Source organism: Caretta caretta, chromosome 7, assembly GCF_965140235.1.
Source record: "Caretta caretta isolate rCarCar2 chromosome 7, rCarCar1.hap1, whole genome shotgun sequence".
Lineage (NCBI taxonomy): Eukaryota > Metazoa > Chordata > Testudines > Cheloniidae > Caretta > Caretta caretta.
In genome coordinates, this window is record NC_134212.1 from 33,103,899 (window position 1) to 33,124,087 (window position 20,189).

Sequence of the window (20,189 nt, forward strand, 5' to 3'; positions counted from 1 at the left end):
AATTTGTTAAATAGTTACTTTTCTTTCTATCTGGGATGGGTTGCTCAGGATGTCACCATTTTGGACTCCATCAAGGTGATGGGTGAAGATAAGATGAGGGGTGTTTTCAGGCTCCAGATAAACCTTGCTGTTACTATTCAGCGGAAACACGACCCTTCATTTAAGGTAGTTGTAAGAAGCCATTATAGATCCTTTAGTGACCCAGGCAGCTGGAACAATAGGGCCCTCCAACCAAAACACAGGGTGTTACAAAACAAAGGCACATGCAAGGCACATATGGATGGAGAAGTTTCACCGGCTGTTGCTTTGTAGAGGTGTGTGTCTTTGTGAGAGAGAGGCAGAAAGACCAGAGGAAGGAAGGGAAAAGGCAGCAAGGAAACACCATATGCAGTCACAAAAGCACTGGGAGCATGGTGCTTGGAAAAAGCTAAGAGAGAGAGCTTTTCGGCCTAGTGCTGGCTACAGAGGAGCTTGGAGCTATGAGCAAAGAAACTCTCTGTTTGATTCCTGCCTTGTTCAGAGAAACTGGACTTTGTCCATTCTTTGTAAATAAACAGGTTTGCATCCATCACCACTTTCTCCTCCTGGAACAACTTTCAAGACTCTTTTCAGAGTAACAGCCGTGTTAGTCTGTATTCGCAAAAAGAAAAGGAGTACTTGTGGCACCTTAGAGACTAACCAATTTATTTGAGCATGAGCTTTCGTGAGCTACAGCTCACTTCATCGGATGCATACCGTGGAAACTGCAGCAGACTTTATATACACACAGAGAATATGAAACAATACCTCCTCCCACCCCACTGTCCTGCTGGTAATAGCTTATCTAAAGTGATCATCAGGTTGGGCCATTTCCAGCACAAATCCAGGTTTTCTCACCCTCCACCCCCCCCCCCACAAATTCACTCTCTATCACGCTATCACCAGCAGGAGAGTGAATTTGTGTGTGGGGGTGGAGGGTGAGAAAACCTGGATTTGTGCTGGAAATGGCCCAACCTGATGATCACTTTAGATCTATTACCAGCAGGACAGTGGGGTGGGAGGAGGTATTGTTTCATATTCTCTGTGTGTATATAAAGTCTGCTGCAGTTTCCACGGTATGCATCCGATGAAGTGAGCTGTAGCTCACGAAAGCTCATGCTCAAATAAATTGGTTAGTCTCTAAGGTGCCACAAGTACTCCTTTTCTTTTTTCAAGACTCTGAATTTTTGGTTTACTGCTCGGGTCAAAACGAGGTCACAATACATACATGCACCCATACGTATGCACTGATTCACATACATGCTCTCACACACAATTCACACACATACTCACACAATGATTCATACATCCCCATGCATTCATGCACACCCATGCACACACTAATTCACACACGTTCACTCAGACATGCACGATTCTCACACATACATGCACATGCATAAACATAAGAATGGCCATACTGGGTCAGACCAAAGGTCCATCTAGCCCAGTATCCTGTCTTCCGATAGTGGCCAATGCCAGGTGCCCCAGAGGGAATAACTAGAACAGGTAATCTTCAAGTGATCCATCCCTTGTCACCCATTCCCAGCTTCTGGCAAACAGGGGCTAGGGACACCATTCCTGCCTATCCTGGCTAATAGCCATTGATGGACACATCCTCCATGAACTTAGCTAGTTCTTTTTTGAAGCCTGTTATAGTCTTGGCCTTCACAACATCCTCTGGCAAAGAGTTTCACAGGTTGAACATGAACACATACACAGAGGGAGCTGATATGCACATAGGGACAGTGCTGACATGTTCCTATCAGTAAGGAACTGTGCATATACACATGGCCAAAATGAGAACTTATATTGACTTAGACAGGCTTTGAGATATTTCAACCAGCAGGGGGCAGCACTGCATCTAGCTTTCTCTCTCTCCCTCCCTCCACCCCACCCACTTATGGGGAGCTGTAGGTGATGCTTCTGTCTCTGTTCCCTGCCACTCCTGGGCCTATTTTCTCACCTCTCTTAATGAGCCACTAATGAGCAGCCAATTTGTTATGCCAATCAGCAGCGAGGGGGGAAAAGGGGGTGGGGGGGAGACAGCTCTGGGCTCTCTATTGGGCAGGCCCTTGGGAAGGACTATAGTAGGATCAAATTTGCTCCCTAACCCAAAGTGCAAGGCACAATTCAGCCTGAGTGCCTCCACTGAGCTCTGTGACTCAGCAGGTTCCCCCCAACACACATGCCCCACCTGCTGGCCCTCATCCAAAGCCCAATTGCAGCCCCTACAGCCCACAATGCACGGCAGAGCCACCAGGTGGCACCATGACCTTGCCACATTGCTGCACAACTTCAGACACCCCAGCTGGGGGCTCCTCAAGGGTGGGGGTAGAGGTGAGCACATGGGGTCTCTGTTCTGGGCAGAGGGGATCCCTGTAGGCAGGTGACATGCAGGCACAGTCTGGAGGGCAGAGGTGGCATGGCACTCCCTGTGGGTGGGCAGAGTTCCAGGCAACCAGGGCACAGGGAGCAGGCAGAGGTGGGAGATGGGTCTCCATCGATAGGTTGGGGATGAGGGGACAGAGGTGGGCATGGGTTTCCCCATAGGCTGGGATGTTGCAAGCAGGGCAGAGGAGCCCTCTCACCTTTACGCCCATCACGCTGGAAGTCCACATGGCACCACTCGCCATCATTGACCTTCTTGTTGCTGGCCCGCATCTTGATGCCCCCAGAACCCATGTCGAGCAGCAGGTAAAGGTGGCCGTCCAGCAGCTCCATGGCAAAGTAGTCAGCCTTGTGTGGGCGCTCAGCCCGGCCCTCCCGCGGGGGCTGCAGGCGCCCATGGCTGAAGAGCAGCAGCCCGTTGGGCTCGGTGGTGCGGAAATCAAAGGAGATGGAGCCAGTCTTCTTGGTGTTCCACTTGGGCAGGGAGATGTAGGCCTCAGGCGACTCAAAGGTGACTGGATCCAGCGCTGCCACATTCTCACAGCGGAACACCAAGTCCCCATTGATCTTCATCTTGGGGTCACCCTCCTTTGCCAGGCGTGACAGCTCCAGCTTGAAGTCATTGTTCTTGTACACGACCTGGTGGGGAGAGCTGCAGTGGGATACGAGGCCTTTGTCCTCTAGGGGGTGCCAACTTCGATCTGGCCCCCAGCAGAGACCTGCTGACTGGCTCAGCGGGTAGAGAGATTGGCTAGCTTGCAGGGAGCTCGGGGGTGGAATACAAGGTCTTTTCCCTCTAGGGGAAAAACCAGCTCCAATCCGGCTTCAAGTAAACAGTGATCTAGAGCTGTTCCTATCTGATGGCTGCTGTGTGTAATGAGTTTCCTGGGTCTCCTTCTTGTTCCTATTGTCTACATCACACATCAAATTCCATCCCTGCCAGCCCCCAAACAAGATTCATATGGGAACGGTCCTCAATTGCCACTGACGAGAGATACTCCTGCACTTCCTGCCCTAAACTTTTGGGCAGCATTGCTATGGGAGGTTAAACAGCCCTTACACCCCACCTCATAGGTGGCTGCATCACAGTGCTGGTCAAGGTATCCCTATAGACATAGACATCACCCAGCCCCAGAGGCAGCTGCATGTCATTGCATACTCACATCTTTGAGGCACCCCATGAAGTTATTGCTGACAGGGGACCCCGGCAGGTCAGCTGTGTTGGGGCTGCCCCCAATGTAGAAAAAGTCATCTGAGCCCAGCATGGTATAATCCTCCTGCGTGTAGCCCGTCGTTGTCAGGATACCATCCACGGAAATGGTCACCTGTCCATCATGATTGCAGGGGTGGGGTGGGACAGTGGCGGGGAAGGGGAAGGGGAAGGGATGCGGGGGGGGCGGGGGGGAAACAAGCAGACAACAGAATATTAACTGCCTGGGGCTGGTGAGGGGCTGGGGGGTGATGAGGGGAGAGGTGGCTAAGCCATTTTTATGTCTGGTTGTCTCTTTGGAGGAATGCCAGTATTTGGGGCTTGGGGAAAGGGGGAGTTGAACAAAATTTAATGGGGATTGAAAGAGGCAGCACAAAATTTTATGTGGGAGGGGGACTGCAATGGGGTTGTTCACAATATTTGATGGGCTGAAAAGGAGGAGTGGACAAAAATTGATGGAGGGGCTGGAAAAGAGGGGACATAAGATTTGACCAAGGGAGGGTGGTTCACAAGATTTAGTGGGGGAAGAGGGCTGGGGAGGGGATTGTTGCAGATTTGTTGGGGAGGGTCTGCACAAGATTTGGTGGGCGGCTGGGAAGAGGGGTGCACCAGTTTTGATGGCCTGTCATTAGCCCTGCCAGGGGGTTAGTGATATTATAGACAGCTAGACCTGTTGGGTGATGGATAAGTGCCATATATCCCATCCCAATCTGCCCTCCACCCCCCGAGGCTGCACCCCACTCACCACAGCTGCAGCTCCTCACCGAGGTCCAGGTTGGGGTGCAAAGCTGACAGTGTTGCCCTAAACCAAGCCGGGACCTCCCACTGTCCACCCTGGTTGGCCTAGGGTGTATGACACATCTCCCCTGCCTTAATTTGGGCAGTTGGGACCTCTGCCACTCTAGGGGTAAAGGCAGGTCCAAAGAAAGACAGGGGTACAGGCACATCTATGGGGAGGGGTGGCAATGTTTGTTAGTGAGGAGGCTGGGGGGAGGAGGCGGGGGAATGGATGCTTGGTGAGGAGGCTGGGGGAAGAGGGGAAATGGCCACTGTGTAAGGAGGCTGTTGGAGGAGGAATGGCCAATGTGAGAGGAGGCTGGGGGAGGAGAGAAATGGCCGATGGGGAGGAGGCTGGGGGGGGGGGTGGTGGCCGTTGTGTGAGGAGGCTGGTGTGGGGAATGGCCGTTCTCTGAGGAGGCTGGTGGGGGGTCGGGGGGAGAATGGCTGTTCTGTGAGGAGACTGTGGAAGACGGAGGAATGGCCATTCTGTGAGGAGGCTGTGGGGGGAATGGCCATAGTGTGAGGAGGTTGTGGGGGGAAATGGCTGTTGTGTGAGGATGCTGTTGGAGGGGGAATGGCCATTGTATAAGGAGGCTGGGGTGGAGGTGGGGAACGGCCATTCTGTGAGGAGGCTGGAATGACCGTTGTGTGAGGAGGCTGGAGGGGAGGAGATGGCTGTTCTGTGAGGAGGCTGTTGGAGGGGGAACGGCCATTCTGTGAGGAGGCTGGGGGGAGGGGAAATGGCCATTGTGTGAGGATTCTTGTGGGGAATGCAATTTGTGTGAGGGGGCTGGTGAAGGGGGAATGGCCGTTCTGAAGGATGCTAGGGGAGGGAATGGCAGTTCTGTAAGGAGACTCGGAGGGCGGGCATGGGACAGTGGCCATTCTGTGAGGAGACGGGGGGGGTGGCCGTTGTGTGAGGAGGTTGTTGGAAGGTAAATGTCTGTTGTGTGAGGAGGCTGGGGAGGGGGACAATGGCCGTTGTGTGAGGAGGCTGTGGGGACAGAATGGCAGTTCTGTGAGGAGGCTGGTGGGAGGTGGGGGAGAGAATGGCCGTTATCTGAGGAGGCTGCGGAAGGTGGGGGAATGGCCATTTTGTGAGGAGGCTGTGGGGGAGGGGGGGAACAGCCATAGTGTGAGGAGGCTGTGGGGGGAAATGGTTGTTGTGTGAAGAGGCGGGGGAAATGGCCATTGTGTGAGGAGGCTGGGGAGCAGGGAGAATGGCTGTTCTGTGAGGAGGCTGGGGAAGGAGGGGGAATGGCTGTTGTGTGAGGAGGCTGGGGGCGGGGGATGGCCATTGTGTGAGGAGGCTGGCTGGGGGGGGGGGGGAATGGCCGTTGTGTGAGGAGGCTGTTGGAGGCGGAATGGCCCTTGTATGAGGAGGCTGTGGGGGTGGGTGAATGGCTGTTGTGTGAGGAGGCTGGGGGGAGTGGGGGAATGGCAATTGTGGGAGGAGGCTGTTGGAAGGGGAAATGGTCATTCAGTGAGGAGGCTGGAGAAGGAGGGGGAATGGCTGTTGTGTGAGGAGGCTGGAGGGGAGGGGATGGCCATTGTGTGAGGAGGCTGGGGGCGGGGGATGGCCGTTGTGTGAGGAGGCTGTGGGGGGCGGGGAGGAGATGGCTGTTCTGTGAGGAGGATGTCAGGGGGCTGAATGGCCATTCTGTGAGGAGGCTGTTGGAGGGGGAATGGCCATTCATTGTGGAGCTGTTGGAGGGGGAATGGCCGTTCAGTGAGGATTTGGTGGTTGGGATGATAACCGCTGTTCCCTGAGTAGGTTGTGGGTAGGTGTGTATCAACCAGTCTGGGGCAGGACAGTGGGTAACTGTTGCTTTTGGAGGAGACAAGGGGAACAGCTGTTCCAGGAGGAGGCTATGGGGGCAATGGCCACTGTGGTATGGGTGAAGGGAACAGCTGTTCTGTGATAAGGTTGTGGGGAGGGAGTGAGTAACAACTGGTATGTGGAGAGGACAGAAGTTGGGGTAACAGCTGTTCTAGGGGAAGCTTGGGGCAGTTAAAAGCCATTATAGGAGAGGTTAGAGGAAGGTAACAGATGGCCTGTGGGGCAGCTGTAACAGGGCCGTGTGTGTATGTAGGGGTAATGGCTGGTCCATGAGAGGAGTAGGACAGGAGAAACAGTTGGTCAATGTGAGGCTGTGGAAAGGGTAACAGCCAGTCCACATGGGGGATACAGGGAGGGAAGGTATCAGATAGTCTGAGGGTAATGGTTGTTCAGACTGGGGTAGGTTGAGGTAAGAGAAGGCAGTTCTGAGCCTCTCTGCAGCGCGTGGAGAGACAGGTATTTCTCATCCTGTCCAGTAGAGGGCACTGCTTGCTTGCACGCACGCATACACACAGAGCTGTGATCCTAGCTATCCAGGAGCAGTCCATACACACACACAGGAAATTCTCATTCTATCCTGTAGGGGACAGTTCTTGTTTTTTTTTTCTCTCTCTCTCTCTCACACACACACTCACAGGTTGGTCTGATCCTATCTAGCAGTGGGTAATACATACACATACCCAAGCAGTTATGATAAATATCTGCCATAGGGGGCAATAGGCATACAGGATCACACGCACAGTTCCAAACCTGTCTAGTAGGGAGCAATGCACAAAAACACACACTGCAGCAGTTCTGATCATGTCCAGGATGGGGCAGTACATATAAGCACGCACATATAGGCAGTTCTGATTCTATAGTTTTACACACACACACACACATACACACACAGAGGCAGTTCTGATTCTGTTCGGCGGGGTCAGTACATACACAGAGAATTATGATCATCTCCAGTAGGAGGTAGTACACATCCATTTGCACACATGCTTGGACTTCTGATCCTATCTAATAGGGAGCATCATGTGCGTGCGCACACACACACACACACACACAGTTCTGATCATGTCTAGTATGGGGCAGTACTTACAAGCATGCCCAAACATAGGCAGTTCTGATTATATACAGTATGGAGGAGTACACACACATGCAGACACAGAGGCAGTTCTGATCTTGTCCAATAGGGGGCAGTATATGTGCACGCACACATGCATACACACACACACAGAGTTCTGATTCTATACAGTATGGAACAGTATACACACACACACACAGGTAGTTCTGATCCTGTTCAGTGGGGTGCAGTACAGTTGCACACACAGTTATGATCATCTCCAGTAGGGAGCAGTATATATGCATGTATGCTCACACACACATTTCTGATCCTATCTAGTAGGGAGCATCACACATACAGGTTGTCCTCCGTTTATGCAGTATTGAGAAGGACACAAATACACATACAGACAGTCCTGAACAATACATTGAGCAGTATACACACACACAGAGGCCATTCTGCTCCTGTCTAGAAGGGGGCAGTACACCACCAAACCTAGAGGCAGTCCTCATTCTATCCTAGAATCGAGCAGTGTACACATGTAAACATAGGCAGTTCTGATCCTGTCCAGTAGTGGTAGTACATACACAGAGAGTGTGTTCTCTCTCACTCACACACACACACACCCCTGATCCTCTCTCTCTCTCACACACACACACCAAAACAAAATCAGAACTGCCTCTGTTCACTATGAAGCAGCATATACAACCACACACAGGCATTTCTGAACCTGTCCAGTAGGGGGCAGTACACACACACTCACTGTATAGGCTGTTCTGATCCTATTCCAGTGGTAGTACACACACACACCAAGGGTGTATCAGTACACAGATAGCTCCTCTATTACCACACCAGCCCTCCCTGATGCCCCGTACATCCATCATGTTTGCAATGGGAGGACCTGAACCCCAATGCCACAGCAACCCCTTGCAGCACAGATGGGGGCTTTGCCTCACAATGCTCGCTAACCGGATCACAGTGTTGACTCTAGTTCAGATCCAAAGTCCACCCCACTGTTTTGCGTGCTGGTTCTGATCCAGGCTTGATCTCTGAAGTAGTGGGATGAGGTAAGTCAGGCTCTGCTGGAAGCATTTTCCCCTGGTATATAGGTACCACAACAACCCTAGAACAAATTGTTAACCCCTTGTCATGAGGTTTGTGGGAGACAGAATGGGGCTGTATTTTGTACCCCCATCCTCCCAATTCTTGTTTCAACCCATCAAATCTTGTGCATATGAGGGCTCTGGCCTGGAGGAACCATTATGTTTATTGGGGGATTAGAAAGGGGGCCAGGAGGACTAGTTGCGTTTTTCTTTGTTGGGGAGCTGTATGTTGGGGGGCTGTTTCTTGATACCGAGTGGGAGTGCATGGGTGAGAGGTTATGGTGAGGGATTTGGGGGTGGGGAATTGTGGTTTGTTAAACTCCTTTCAATTGGTCCATTTCCTTTTCCCCATAAAGCAGGGGACGCGGGGGAGGGGAGGCTGTGGGGGGTCACATTAGTATTGGTCAGTACAATGACATGCAAAAGAAGTTAGAACAGGAAGGGGAAGGGAAGGGCAGGAAGGCGTATAATCCAAGCTGGGGTCCCTCCTTGTAGACAGTGCCCCTCCTCAAGTCCTGCTGTGTCAAAGGCTACAGCCTTGGGGTGGAACTGTCCCTTAAGCTGCTAGACAGGCTGAACCTGTGGTTGGAAGAGGCTCCACTAAGCACCAGGCCAATGAAGACCCACATCACCACATGGGAGCGACACTCAGACATGCCCTATGACATTCCAGCTAACAGAATATGCAGCAGCTGAAGTCATCCCTGGATCCTGACCTGGCTGGGTGAAAAGAGCAGAGGAAGCTCCCAGACAGAGTGAGTCAGGGAAGACTCTGCCAGAGACAACAGCCTCCCACCCCCAACCTAGAACTGGGAATAAAACAGGAGCTCCCAGCTCCCTCTGCTTTTATCACTAGACCCCCAGTTTCCTCCCAGAGCTGGAGATAGAACCCAGGAATCCTGATTCCCAGCCCTCCCTTCTCTAACCACCAGATCCCACTCCCCATCCAGAGCCAATGATAGAACTCAGGAGCTGCGATTCCTAGTCCATCCCCCCAGCTCTAGCGCACTGGGCCCCACTTCCTTGCAAGAGCTGGGCATAGAACCCAGACGTCCTGACTCCCAACCCTACCCTGTTCCCACTCCCTACCCAGAGTTGGGGATAGAAGGCAGAAGTCCTGGCTCCCAGCCCCACCTGTTGCACACTCTAACCCACTCAACCCCACTTCCCTGCAAGAGCTGGGCATAGAACCCAGGAGTTCTGCCTCCCAGCTTTCTCCCATCCCATTGCTCTAACCACTAGACACCATTCTCTTGTCAGAGCCAGGCTAGAAATCTGTTAGTTAAAAACCAAAAATCTCATCTGCGAACAAACTGCCCCCACTAAAAAGCTAATCTAAAAGGAGGGATCCCAGTTCAAACAGGCCCAGCATAGGACAGAGCGCTCCTTTGGGGAAGGGAGTGGGGATGTTTTGGATTAGTAAAAGAATTTGGGGATCCGTTTTCCTCAGACAAACTTAAAAGTTCAGACAGAAAAATGGCAGTTAGTAGGAACAGTAAGACAATCTTCATTAGCACAGTATTAGTACCACAGGAGTTAATTATCAGCTGGCATTAATCATGGCTCTTGGTTAATTAATTAATTAATCATCAAAGAGAGAGAGAGAGAGAGAGAGATCAGCGAAGAGAAAGAGACTCGGATGGACAGAGAGAGAGAGGAAAGCCATGCAGGGCAAAAAGGCAGAATGAGCAATAGCCAGAGCCGTGCATGTTAGACAGGTTTGGGGGTTTCAATGCGGGGTCACGGACCAATGGGGGGCAGAGAGAGAAAAAGAGAAATGCAAGCTGAGGCATGCACGAGAGAGGGAGAAGGGGGGGGGCTTAAAATGATGGAGATGGAGTGGGCTGGCTGGGAGGTGGTTTGTAACGGGAGCACCTGTGTGATCGGTAAACAAGAGTGTGGGTTGTACTACAACCCCAGAACCCTCCTCCCACACACACCAAAGCCCTCCCTCACATACATCCTACAGCTCACACATACATACATACATACACACACACACACACGGCCTTCCCCACACAAACCAGAGATATCCCTCTTCCCCACACACTGCAGAACCCTCTCTCTCTCTGTCACACACACACACACACACACACCAGAGCTATCCCCCTTCCGCACACACTCCAAAACCCTCCCTACACCCACACACACCAGAGCCATTAAAACACACATATACACACACACTCTCCCCCCAAGAGCTCCTTCTTCACACACCACAGAACCCTCCCTCCCTCTCTCTCTCTCACACACACACACACACACACCAGAGCTAGCTCCCCCTTCCACAGCAGAGGTCTCCCCCCCCAACACCTACATTAGCTATCCCTCCACACACACGCCCCAGAGCTCTCCTTTGCCAGGCACATACCCCAGAACTCCCATCAATACACATGGACCAGGGCTCTCCCCCCAGTCACAACACAGTATCTCCACAAAGCTCTTCCCCTTACACACAACAGAGTTCCATACACACACAAACCAGAGCTTTCCCATCAAACAGTCACTAGAGTTCTCCCCCTCCACAGACCAGAACTCAAACGCACAGACATTTTCCCACTAAATGAGTTACTTCTCACATTCACATGTACACACGAGCTATCCCTCCAAACATCCACACAGCAGAGAGATTCTGCCTGCACACACACACACCCCATAGATATTCTCCCCCCACATACACCAGTTATTTGCTCCCCCTTCCAGAGCTATTGCCCCCTCAAGCACCAGAGCAATTTCTACCCACTCACACACACGCACCACACTCTCCCACACAAGAGCTACTCGCCCTACACACATAACACAGCTATTCCCACACACACACAGAAGCACCAGAACTGTCACCCCCACCAACACACATCTGCTCCTGTGATTGCTCCTGTGCCTGACTTGTTCTAAGCCTTGTCTCCAGCCTTGCTTCAGGCCCACTCCTGCTTTGTTCCTGTCCCGCTCCAGTCCTGCTTCTTTGCCTGGTACTGGCTCTGACCCCTACTGCCATCACTAGGTCTGTCCGCCATAGCTCCAACCGCTAGATGTGACTGCTCATGCCCTCGTTCATGCCAGTTTGAGTAGCCCACCTAAAAATGGAGAAGGAACAGTTTCCACTAGTGGGGTGGATCCTGCTAAGGCCATCTTCCTGTCTCATCTTGCAGAACCTGCAGACTCAGGTTGCGGTTCTACCTCTCACTCTAGTACCTTGCACAAACATTTCTCTGCTAGTACTCCAGTTGGCTAATTGGTGCCTGACACACCCCCTTCTTCTGCTCCAGCTATGGAACCCACAATGTGGGAGATTTACCTGGAAGCGCATGTGTACTGCAGTTCCTCATGTAATTTCAGAGTCTTAGAATTTGCCTGAGTGCATAATGTCCCCACCCAGTGCAAAATACTCCTGACTTGGTAGAGTCTGTTGATGGTTCACTCCTTTCTTTGGACCCAGTCACTCACCAGTCCTGCCCCCTTAGAAGTCACTACCTTTCAAGGTTATAGAGAAATCCTTCAGTGCGGGTTGACCCATGCACCGCATTCCCTGGCCCATCACCTATGACCCACATATCCCCTGGATGACAGGCATGAGGCATATTAGCTCACCATACTGCTGGTAATCTTGCCTCCCAAAGTCCAACCACAGAGCAGAAGTCCTCTGCAGCTCTGCCTGCCTCCAGGAGTATTCCAAGACAGAGGGGGTTAGTCCAAAGGGAAACTTGGCAATCCCCACTGCCTTCCCAATAGCCTCAGTACCCACCAAATATCAAGACTTAGCCAATGTGCTCAACAAAAAGGAAGCTGACATCTTGCTGCCCCATCGACCTCCATGTTGAGCAGGGGGACCTTTCAGGCATATCTATTCTCCCTCAGAACATGAGTTACAAGTTCCCCAGAACTATCACCAAGAAAATCTGCAAAAGGGGTTCATCCGTTACTATCTGGAACCGTACCTCTTACCCCCTCATCAAGCTCTCTGAAAGACTTTGCTCTGCCAAGGACTTCACTAGATTGGACCTTTGTGGAACTCATAACTTGGTTCAGATTCAAGAAGGAGATGAATAGAAGACTGCCTTCTGCACAGAGTATGGACACTTGGAGTAGTTGGTTATGCCATTTGACTTGTGCAATGCTCCGTTGACTTTCCAGCGTTTAATTAATGACATCTTTAGGGAAATGCTGGGCCAATTTGTGATTATTTACCTCGATGACATCCTCTGAGGACCTTCATCTGCAGATCCAGGTCTCCACAACCAACATATACACTGCATCTACACGACGGGGGGAGATCGATCTAAGTTACACATGTGAATAACGTAGCTGAAGTCAACATACTTAGATCTCCTTATCGCAGGGTCCACACTACGCTATGTTGATGGGAGATGCTCTCCCATCGACTCCCCTTTTGCTTCTCATTCAGGTGGAGTACATGAGTCAATGGGTGAGCGATCTATGGTCCGCTGATGCATCAATCGCTGCGCTTCAATCCCCTGGTAAGTGTAGACAAGCCCCTAAAGACACTCTGCCAGAACCTATATGCCAACCTTAAGAAGTGTGAATTTGACCAAGGCACAGTCAAATTCCTTGGGTATATTGTTTCCCCAAAGGGACTAACTATGGACCCGTGCAAGTGGCAGCCATATCCAATTGGGTTTCTCCAAAGGACATACAAGAGGTACAGTGATTTCAGGACTTGGGCGACTTTTACCAACAGCTAATGGGGTTTTCTAGCCTTGTCACTCCAATGACAATGCTTTTGTGAAAAGGATCCAAGTTCATCTGGTCCTTAGAAGCCCACCCTGCCTGAGATCCGCTAAAAAAGGCATTCACCACAGCACCCATCCTTATCCATCCAGATCCCACTAAGCCATTCATGGTGGAAGCTGACGCATCAAACTTTGCCATAGGTGCAGTGTTATCAAAACAAGAGGGCCTCCATAGCCAACTTCAAGCCTGTGCCTTTCATTCCTGTAAACTAACTCCAGTGGAAAGAAATTATGATATCTGGGACAAGGTGGCCTTCGAGGAATGGTGTCATCCTTTAGATGGAGCCCAGTTCCAAGTCCAGGTCCTCATGCACCACAAGAACCTGGAATCTCTCCAAATGGCCAGACACCACAATCAACGCCAGATCCGCTGATCCTTCCTTGTTGCCTGATTTGACTTCATGGTAACCTATTGTCCGGGGACAGGATATTGAAAGGTGAATGCTCTGTCTTCCAAGGATGAGTATCTTGAACCTGGTGGAGAACCTCCTTTCATAGTTCTTAAAGTGCCAAATTTTTGTCAACGGCTCTGTAGACAGCAGTCTGATGCCCTGCATTCATTCTCTGCTGTCCACCACTGTGTTTGCAACCCTGATCTGCCAGACCCTGGGAGGTGCAGATGCCCAGCCTGACTCAGAGTTCAGACTACAAGATGGTGTTCTCTATCACAGGGATCTCATTTGTCTTCCAGAGGGCCAGCCTAGACTTCAGGTCTTTAAATTATGACATGACATGCTGCTTGCTGGTCACTTTAGTCAATCCAAGACCAGGAGCCCAGTTTGGCTAACTTTCTGGTGGCTGGGTCTATGCGCTTACATCAAGAAACATATAAAGTCCTGCAAACCTCTACTCTGGAACCAAGAGTCCATCCTCCAGACAGCTTGGCTTCCTCCAGCCCTTGCCAATTCCACCCCAGCCTTGGTCGACTGTATCTATTGACTTCATTGGGGAGAGGCTTCGCTCTCATGGGCACACAATGATCCTAGTCTTGGCCAATCTCCTAACTACGACGGCGCACTTGGTTCCATCCCACGCCAACCCTACCACCCTGAAAATGGCAGATCTATTCCTAGAGAACATCTTCTGTTACTACGGATTACCAACTGGCACCATGTCAGACTGGCGTCCCCCATTCATTTCCCATTTTTGGCGGGAGTTTCTAAGACTTCTTGGCATTGAGCCTCTCACCTCATCTGCCTATCTCCCACAAACTTATGGGCAAACGGAACGAGTCAACCAGATTCTGGAACAGTATCTCCACTGTTTTTTTAATTACCACCAGGATAACTGGTTTTCCCTGCTTTCCTGTGCAGAATTTGCCTATAGAATGCAACCCATGCTTCCACCCAACAAAGCCCATTCTTTGGTAACTACGGCTTTCATCCACGTTACCATCCAGACACATCCATGTGTTTCTAGTACCTGCTGCCATGGATTTGACCACCCACCTGCATCAAGTGCACCAGTAACTCAAGGAATAGTAGTGATCTGCTAAAGAAGCTTGCAAGCACCATGCTGGCCAGGATTGCCAGATCACCCCAACCTTGCCATGGTGTTTGGTTTGGTTTGGTTATCCACACAGAATCTTCAATCAGCTCACCAATCAGCCAAGCTAGATCAGTGGTACCTGGCCCCATTCACAATCTCAGACCAGGAGAACCCAGTAACATTCAAGTGACAACTACCCAAGTCCCTAAAGATCCATCCTATATTTCATGTCTCCCTTCTAAAGCCTTACACTGAGAACACATTCCTGAACCGGTCTAACACACTGCTACCACCCATAACCATTAGAGGGCAGGAAGGATACTTGGTACAACGATTTCTTGACCCCTCCCACCCCCCATGAGTTAGGAAAAACTCCAGTATCTGGTGGACTGAATGGGCTATGGTCCAAACGACAAGTCCTGGGAACCAATAGAGAACATCTATGTCCCAGACCAACTATGGGACTTCCACCAAACTATACCAAGATGCCTGGCCCTAGAGCCATTAGGAGGTGCTCCTCAATGAGGAGGGGTACTGTCAGAAATCATGAACCTGAGACCAGCTAGCTGACCTGCAGATTCCCTGATTGGCTGAGAGGCATCACCAGGACTGTTTTTATGCCCAGCAGCAGTAGTAGGCTAGTGGCCGCTCAACACTTAAGCCCGAAGCTGCAATTTCTTCTGTGTCCCCTGCCTTACTCCAGAACTACTTCTGCCTTGTTCTTGTCCTGCTCCAGCCCTGCTCCCTTGCCTTGTTCCTGACTCTAGCTCTGACCCTTGGCTCTGTTCCTGGCCTCTGACTACTATACCTTACCACTCCTGCCCCAGTTCATGATACACACACAGCAGAGCTATTGCTCACATTCATACATATACACAGCAGGGCTATTCCTCCCTCCTCCAAAGGTCAAGAACTATGGGTTTAAGATCCTTTCAACTGAGCTTACAGCTGGCCAATTCAGCCTTCTGGCAGGTTAATGAGCCCAGCTGAGCAGCAGCAGAATCACCTGATTGGCCAGCCCGCTCAATTGGCTGCAAGGACTCAGCAGGTCTGAATTTAAGCTCAGCAGGCCGTGGTTGCTCAATGCTTATGCGTGCAACTGCAATCTCCTTTGTGCTTGCCTTGTTTCCAGCCTCGCTCCAGCCCTGGTCCCTTGCCTGGCTTCTGACTCTTGGCTTGTCTCCTGGTTTCTGACTTCAGCTCTGACCCTTGGCTCTAACCACTAGGTAAGACGGCCCATATCCCAGCCCCTGATAGTTTGAGCTGCCCAAAGAACAGAGAAGACCTGATTTGGCTGCAGGGATGGACCCCTACAAATCCAGGTTGATGCCCTGCAGGCACATAATGTAGCACTGCAGGTGCAAGCCACATAGTCAGTGACTCAGGCCCCTCCAGAACCAAAGATCTCAATACCTGAAAAGTTTGACAGTGATCACACAAAATTCCACAGGTTCTTGAACCAGTGCCTTCTCCTGTTCCTGCTGGACCTGCAGTTGTTTCCCACAGACCGAACCAGGGTGGGACTCATCAACAATCTGCTGACTGGGGAAGCATTGGCATGGGCCTCTCAACTGCTTGAGAAATCTAGTCCCCTCTTGAGTCAGTTCAAGGAGTTTGTCCAAGGCACAACAGTGATCTTTGACCACCCAAATTGTATGCTCAGGGCAGAAGCCATGCTCCAGGTCCTGAGGCAATGATGCCAGCCAGTTGCTAACTACGCTGCAGATTTTTGACACCTGGGTGACGGTCACAGAATGCAACAAGGCCTCTAAGCACTATTGCTTCCGGCTTGATCCAAATGATGAAATCAAAGATGAGCTTGCATGGATAGAACTCCCCACTGCTCTGGATGCATTTAGCAACCTATGCATCAAGACTGACAATCCTTAGATTGCCAAGAAAGGAGAGTAGCTTCTTAATTCACATCCATCTCAACAGCACTGGTCAGCCAATATCCAGTGCCCGCCACACAGTCTGAACTTGTGTAGGTAGTCATGGCAGAGAAGGCCTGATGCCAGGTATTGGGTCTCTGCCTCTACTGTGGGGAATATGGGCACTTTGCTTTGACCTGTCCTGCAAAGGCTAGTTCTGTATCTTAACTGGGAAACACCAGGCCACAGCTCCCGGACCTCCCCACTAGTGTGGCATCCGATCAGCATCAAAGCACCTTCTGCTTCCACTCTGTCTACGGCATCCTATTCTGATGGAGGTCATCTTGAAAGCAATGATTGACTCCGGCTCCTCCAGAAGCGTTATGGACTTGGACTTCACTTGCGCACACAGGATCCCAGCACAGCACAAGGACTTACCCAGTGTAACAGAATCCATTGACTGATCACTCCTTTCATCAGGTCCCATCACCTCTGAGACTGTGTCCTTAAAAGTCAGAACCCTTCAGCGGCATCGCAAAACCATTCAGTTGGGTCTGGTTTATTCTTGCACTTCCTGGCTATCCATGGTGTTATCACACTCATGATCCACACATCCTCTGGAGGGCAGGAATGATTCGTTTCCTTTTGTCCTACTGTCAATAGTCTTGTCATCCTGAACCAGGTCTTAAGTTGGAGGCTAATTTGTAGTATAACTCCAAGGAAACCCTGATCTTTTGGTTACCCTGGAACAGAAAGGCTGAATCCAGTAGACTCTCCGTCATCACCTGCCTCGACAATACTGGTGAAATATTGTGACTTTGCAGAATTCTTTGACAAGAGGAAGGCTGATATCCTCCTGCCTCATGGTCACTATGACTGTCCCATTGGCCTCCAGCCAGGGGCCGACATCCCTTTTGGACGTATTTACTCCCTCTCAGTTCCTGAGTTGTGGATGCTCCAACAGTATCTACAAAAGAATCTGAAACAGGGATTAACCCTCCTGGTCCATATCTGGGAAGGGGATGAGTGGAAGACTGCCTTCCATACCTGATAGGGGCACTTGGAATACTTACTAATGGACTTCAGGCTGTGCAATGCTCCTGCAATGTTCCAACATTTTATCCATGACACTTTCAGACACCTGTTGGACCAATTCATCGCTCTCTACCTCAACAATATTCTTGTTTTTTCTGAGGATCAAGCCCTTCATGACCAACATGTATTTTGAGTTTTGGAAAGGGTTTGCCAGAATTATCTCATTGTTAAATTGGAGAAATGTGAATTTGATTACAGTCAAGTTCGTCAGGTGTATTATATCACCTGACGGTCTAACTATGGAACTATGCATTTATGTCCCAGGTGGTCAGCCTAGGCTCAAAGTTCTGAAATCATGTCATGACTCACTGCTCGCTGGTCCCTTTGGTGGAACTAAAACCAGAAACTTAGTTTTATGGAACTTCATGGTGGCCAGGTATGCACTGGCATGGACTAGTTTACCATGAAATATGTTAATTTCTACAACTTGGTCTCCTCCAGGCCTTGCCCACCGTGTCCCTGGCCTTCATTGTAGAATTATCTTGCTCCCATGATTGTTCAGTGGTGCTAGGCGCAGTTGACTTCTTAACTAAGATGACCTTCTTTGTCCCTTCACACACATTCCCTACAACCCTGCAAACAGCCTGCCTCTTTCTGAAGCATGTCTTCCGGCTGCCGACTGGCATTGTGTCAGACAGAGACTCACAATTTGTTTCCCATTTCTGGCACAGGCTTTTAAAACTGCTGCATAGAGAGCTCTTTTCCTCAGGCCAATGGACAGACAGAATAGATAAACCAGATCATAGAGCAATACCTCCAGTGGTTCTTATATTATCATCAGGATAACTGGGTCTCCCTCCTGTCATAAGCCAAGTTCACCTACAAGAATTCAGTCCATGCCTCAACCCAATAGAGCTCATTCCACACAAATTATGGCTTTGATCTCTGCTTACACCCAGCATTGCCCAGAAACTCCCAGTTCCTGCAGCGACAGACCAGTCACCCATCTGAATCACATACAACAAGAACTTACAGAACATCTGGAAGCCTCCAAGGAAACCTACAAGTGTTATGCTGATCAGGACTGCCATGCAAACACCTCACTTTAGCACTGGGGACAAAGTCTGGCTATCAACTTGAAATCTCAGATCAACCCAACTATCATCAATAGCTAGGCCCATTCAAGATTCTCAAGCAGATCAACCCAGTGATATTCACGTTTCTAATCCAGAGTCAATGAAGACCCATCCTGTGTTCCATAGCTCCCTCTTGTGGACCCCTTCCCAGGTCAATACCATCTGTCGTCGCCAGCCATTGTCTTCCCTGGGCAAGAAAAATACCTTGTCCAACTGATTATTGACCCCAAGCAAGTATAGGGCAAGCTTCATTACTTAGTGAAATGGGAGGGCTACGGTCCTGATGACCAGTCATGGGAACCGGCAGAGAAAGTTCATGCACCACGGTTACTACAGGACTTTCATCAGGCCCATCCCAAGTAGCACGGGCTGAGGGCCCCTAGAAGGCACCCCGAAAGGGGTCGGTACTGTCAGGAACTGTGGGCTTACATTCCCTCGGCTAAGCCAAAGCTTCCAGGCAGGTTAATGAGCCGAGCTGGGCCTCACTGGCCGGCCCACCTGATTGGCTGAAAAGCGCCAAGAGGTCTGCATTTAAGCTCAGCAGCAGCAGGTCACTGGATTGTGCATGAATTGTTCCCAGCTTTACTCCAGCCATGCTCCAGCCTCATTCCACCCTTGCTCCAGACCCACTCCTGCCTAGTTCCTGTCCAGCTCCAGTCTGCTCCAGCCCTGATTCTGACTCTGGCTCCCAGTCCCTGTCACAGAGCTATTCCCACCCCACACCCAGAGCTATTCCCCACACACACACACACACCCCAGAGCTATTCTCCACATACACGCACCACAGCTATTGCCCAACACACACACCTGAGCTATTGCCCCAAGAGTTATAGCCCCCCAACGTTTACGTGTCTAGAGCTTTTGTCCCACATACATGCATGTGTGCAACGTAGAGCTACTGCCCCCCCACATGCACCAGATCTACTCCACACATACACACACACACACACACCCCAGAGCTATTCCCACACACACCAGCATGTACCCGCTCCACACACACACATGCACCAAAGCTATTACCCCACAGATGCACACACATGCACCAGAGCTATTCCACCTGCACATACACACATGAGCTATTCCACCTACACACACACACACACACACACACACACAGAGGCACCAGGGCTATTACCGCACACACTCGCATACACACACTTGAGGTATTCCACCTACACACACACACACACAGGCACCAGAGCTATTACCACACACACCCGAGCTATTCTACCTTCACCCCCCCCAAAGCTATTACCCCCCATATACACACCAGGGCGCTTTCCCCCTTCCCGTCACATTGCCTATATGAATCCTAAAACTCTGGGCATAGATTTTGGGTGCTGCCTTTTCAGTAATGGGCAAAATGCCTATTCAAGGGAGTCAGATGTCACTGCTACACACCTGCACACCCAGGGGGAGTGTGTATGTTGCACAATCACACAAAAGCAGAAAGGAGCAAGGTTTTCATTGTACAATTGCACACCTATGCACAAAAACACATACACTCAGCAGCAATGTGTGAGT

The 20,189-nt window shown here is 50.6% G+C and overlaps 1 protein-coding gene across 26 annotated transcripts in view; it reads right to left on the bottom strand.

Moving 5' to 3' along the window:
• The window catches only part of NRXN2 (neurexin 2), a 287,195-nt gene that overhangs the window by 155,996 nt on the left and 111,010 nt on the right, over positions 1-20,189 (bottom strand). For all 26 annotated transcript variants that reach the window (XM_048858529.2, XM_048858522.2, XM_048858520.2 and 23 more), the window contains 2 exons: positions 3,570-3,731; positions 2,607-3,045 (listed from right to left, as the gene is read on the bottom strand). In XM_048858529.2, coding sequence (XP_048714486.1) covers positions 2,607-3,045; positions 3,570-3,731 — 601 coding nt within the window. The remainder of the gene's footprint in view (positions 1-2,606; positions 3,046-3,569; positions 3,732-20,189) is intronic.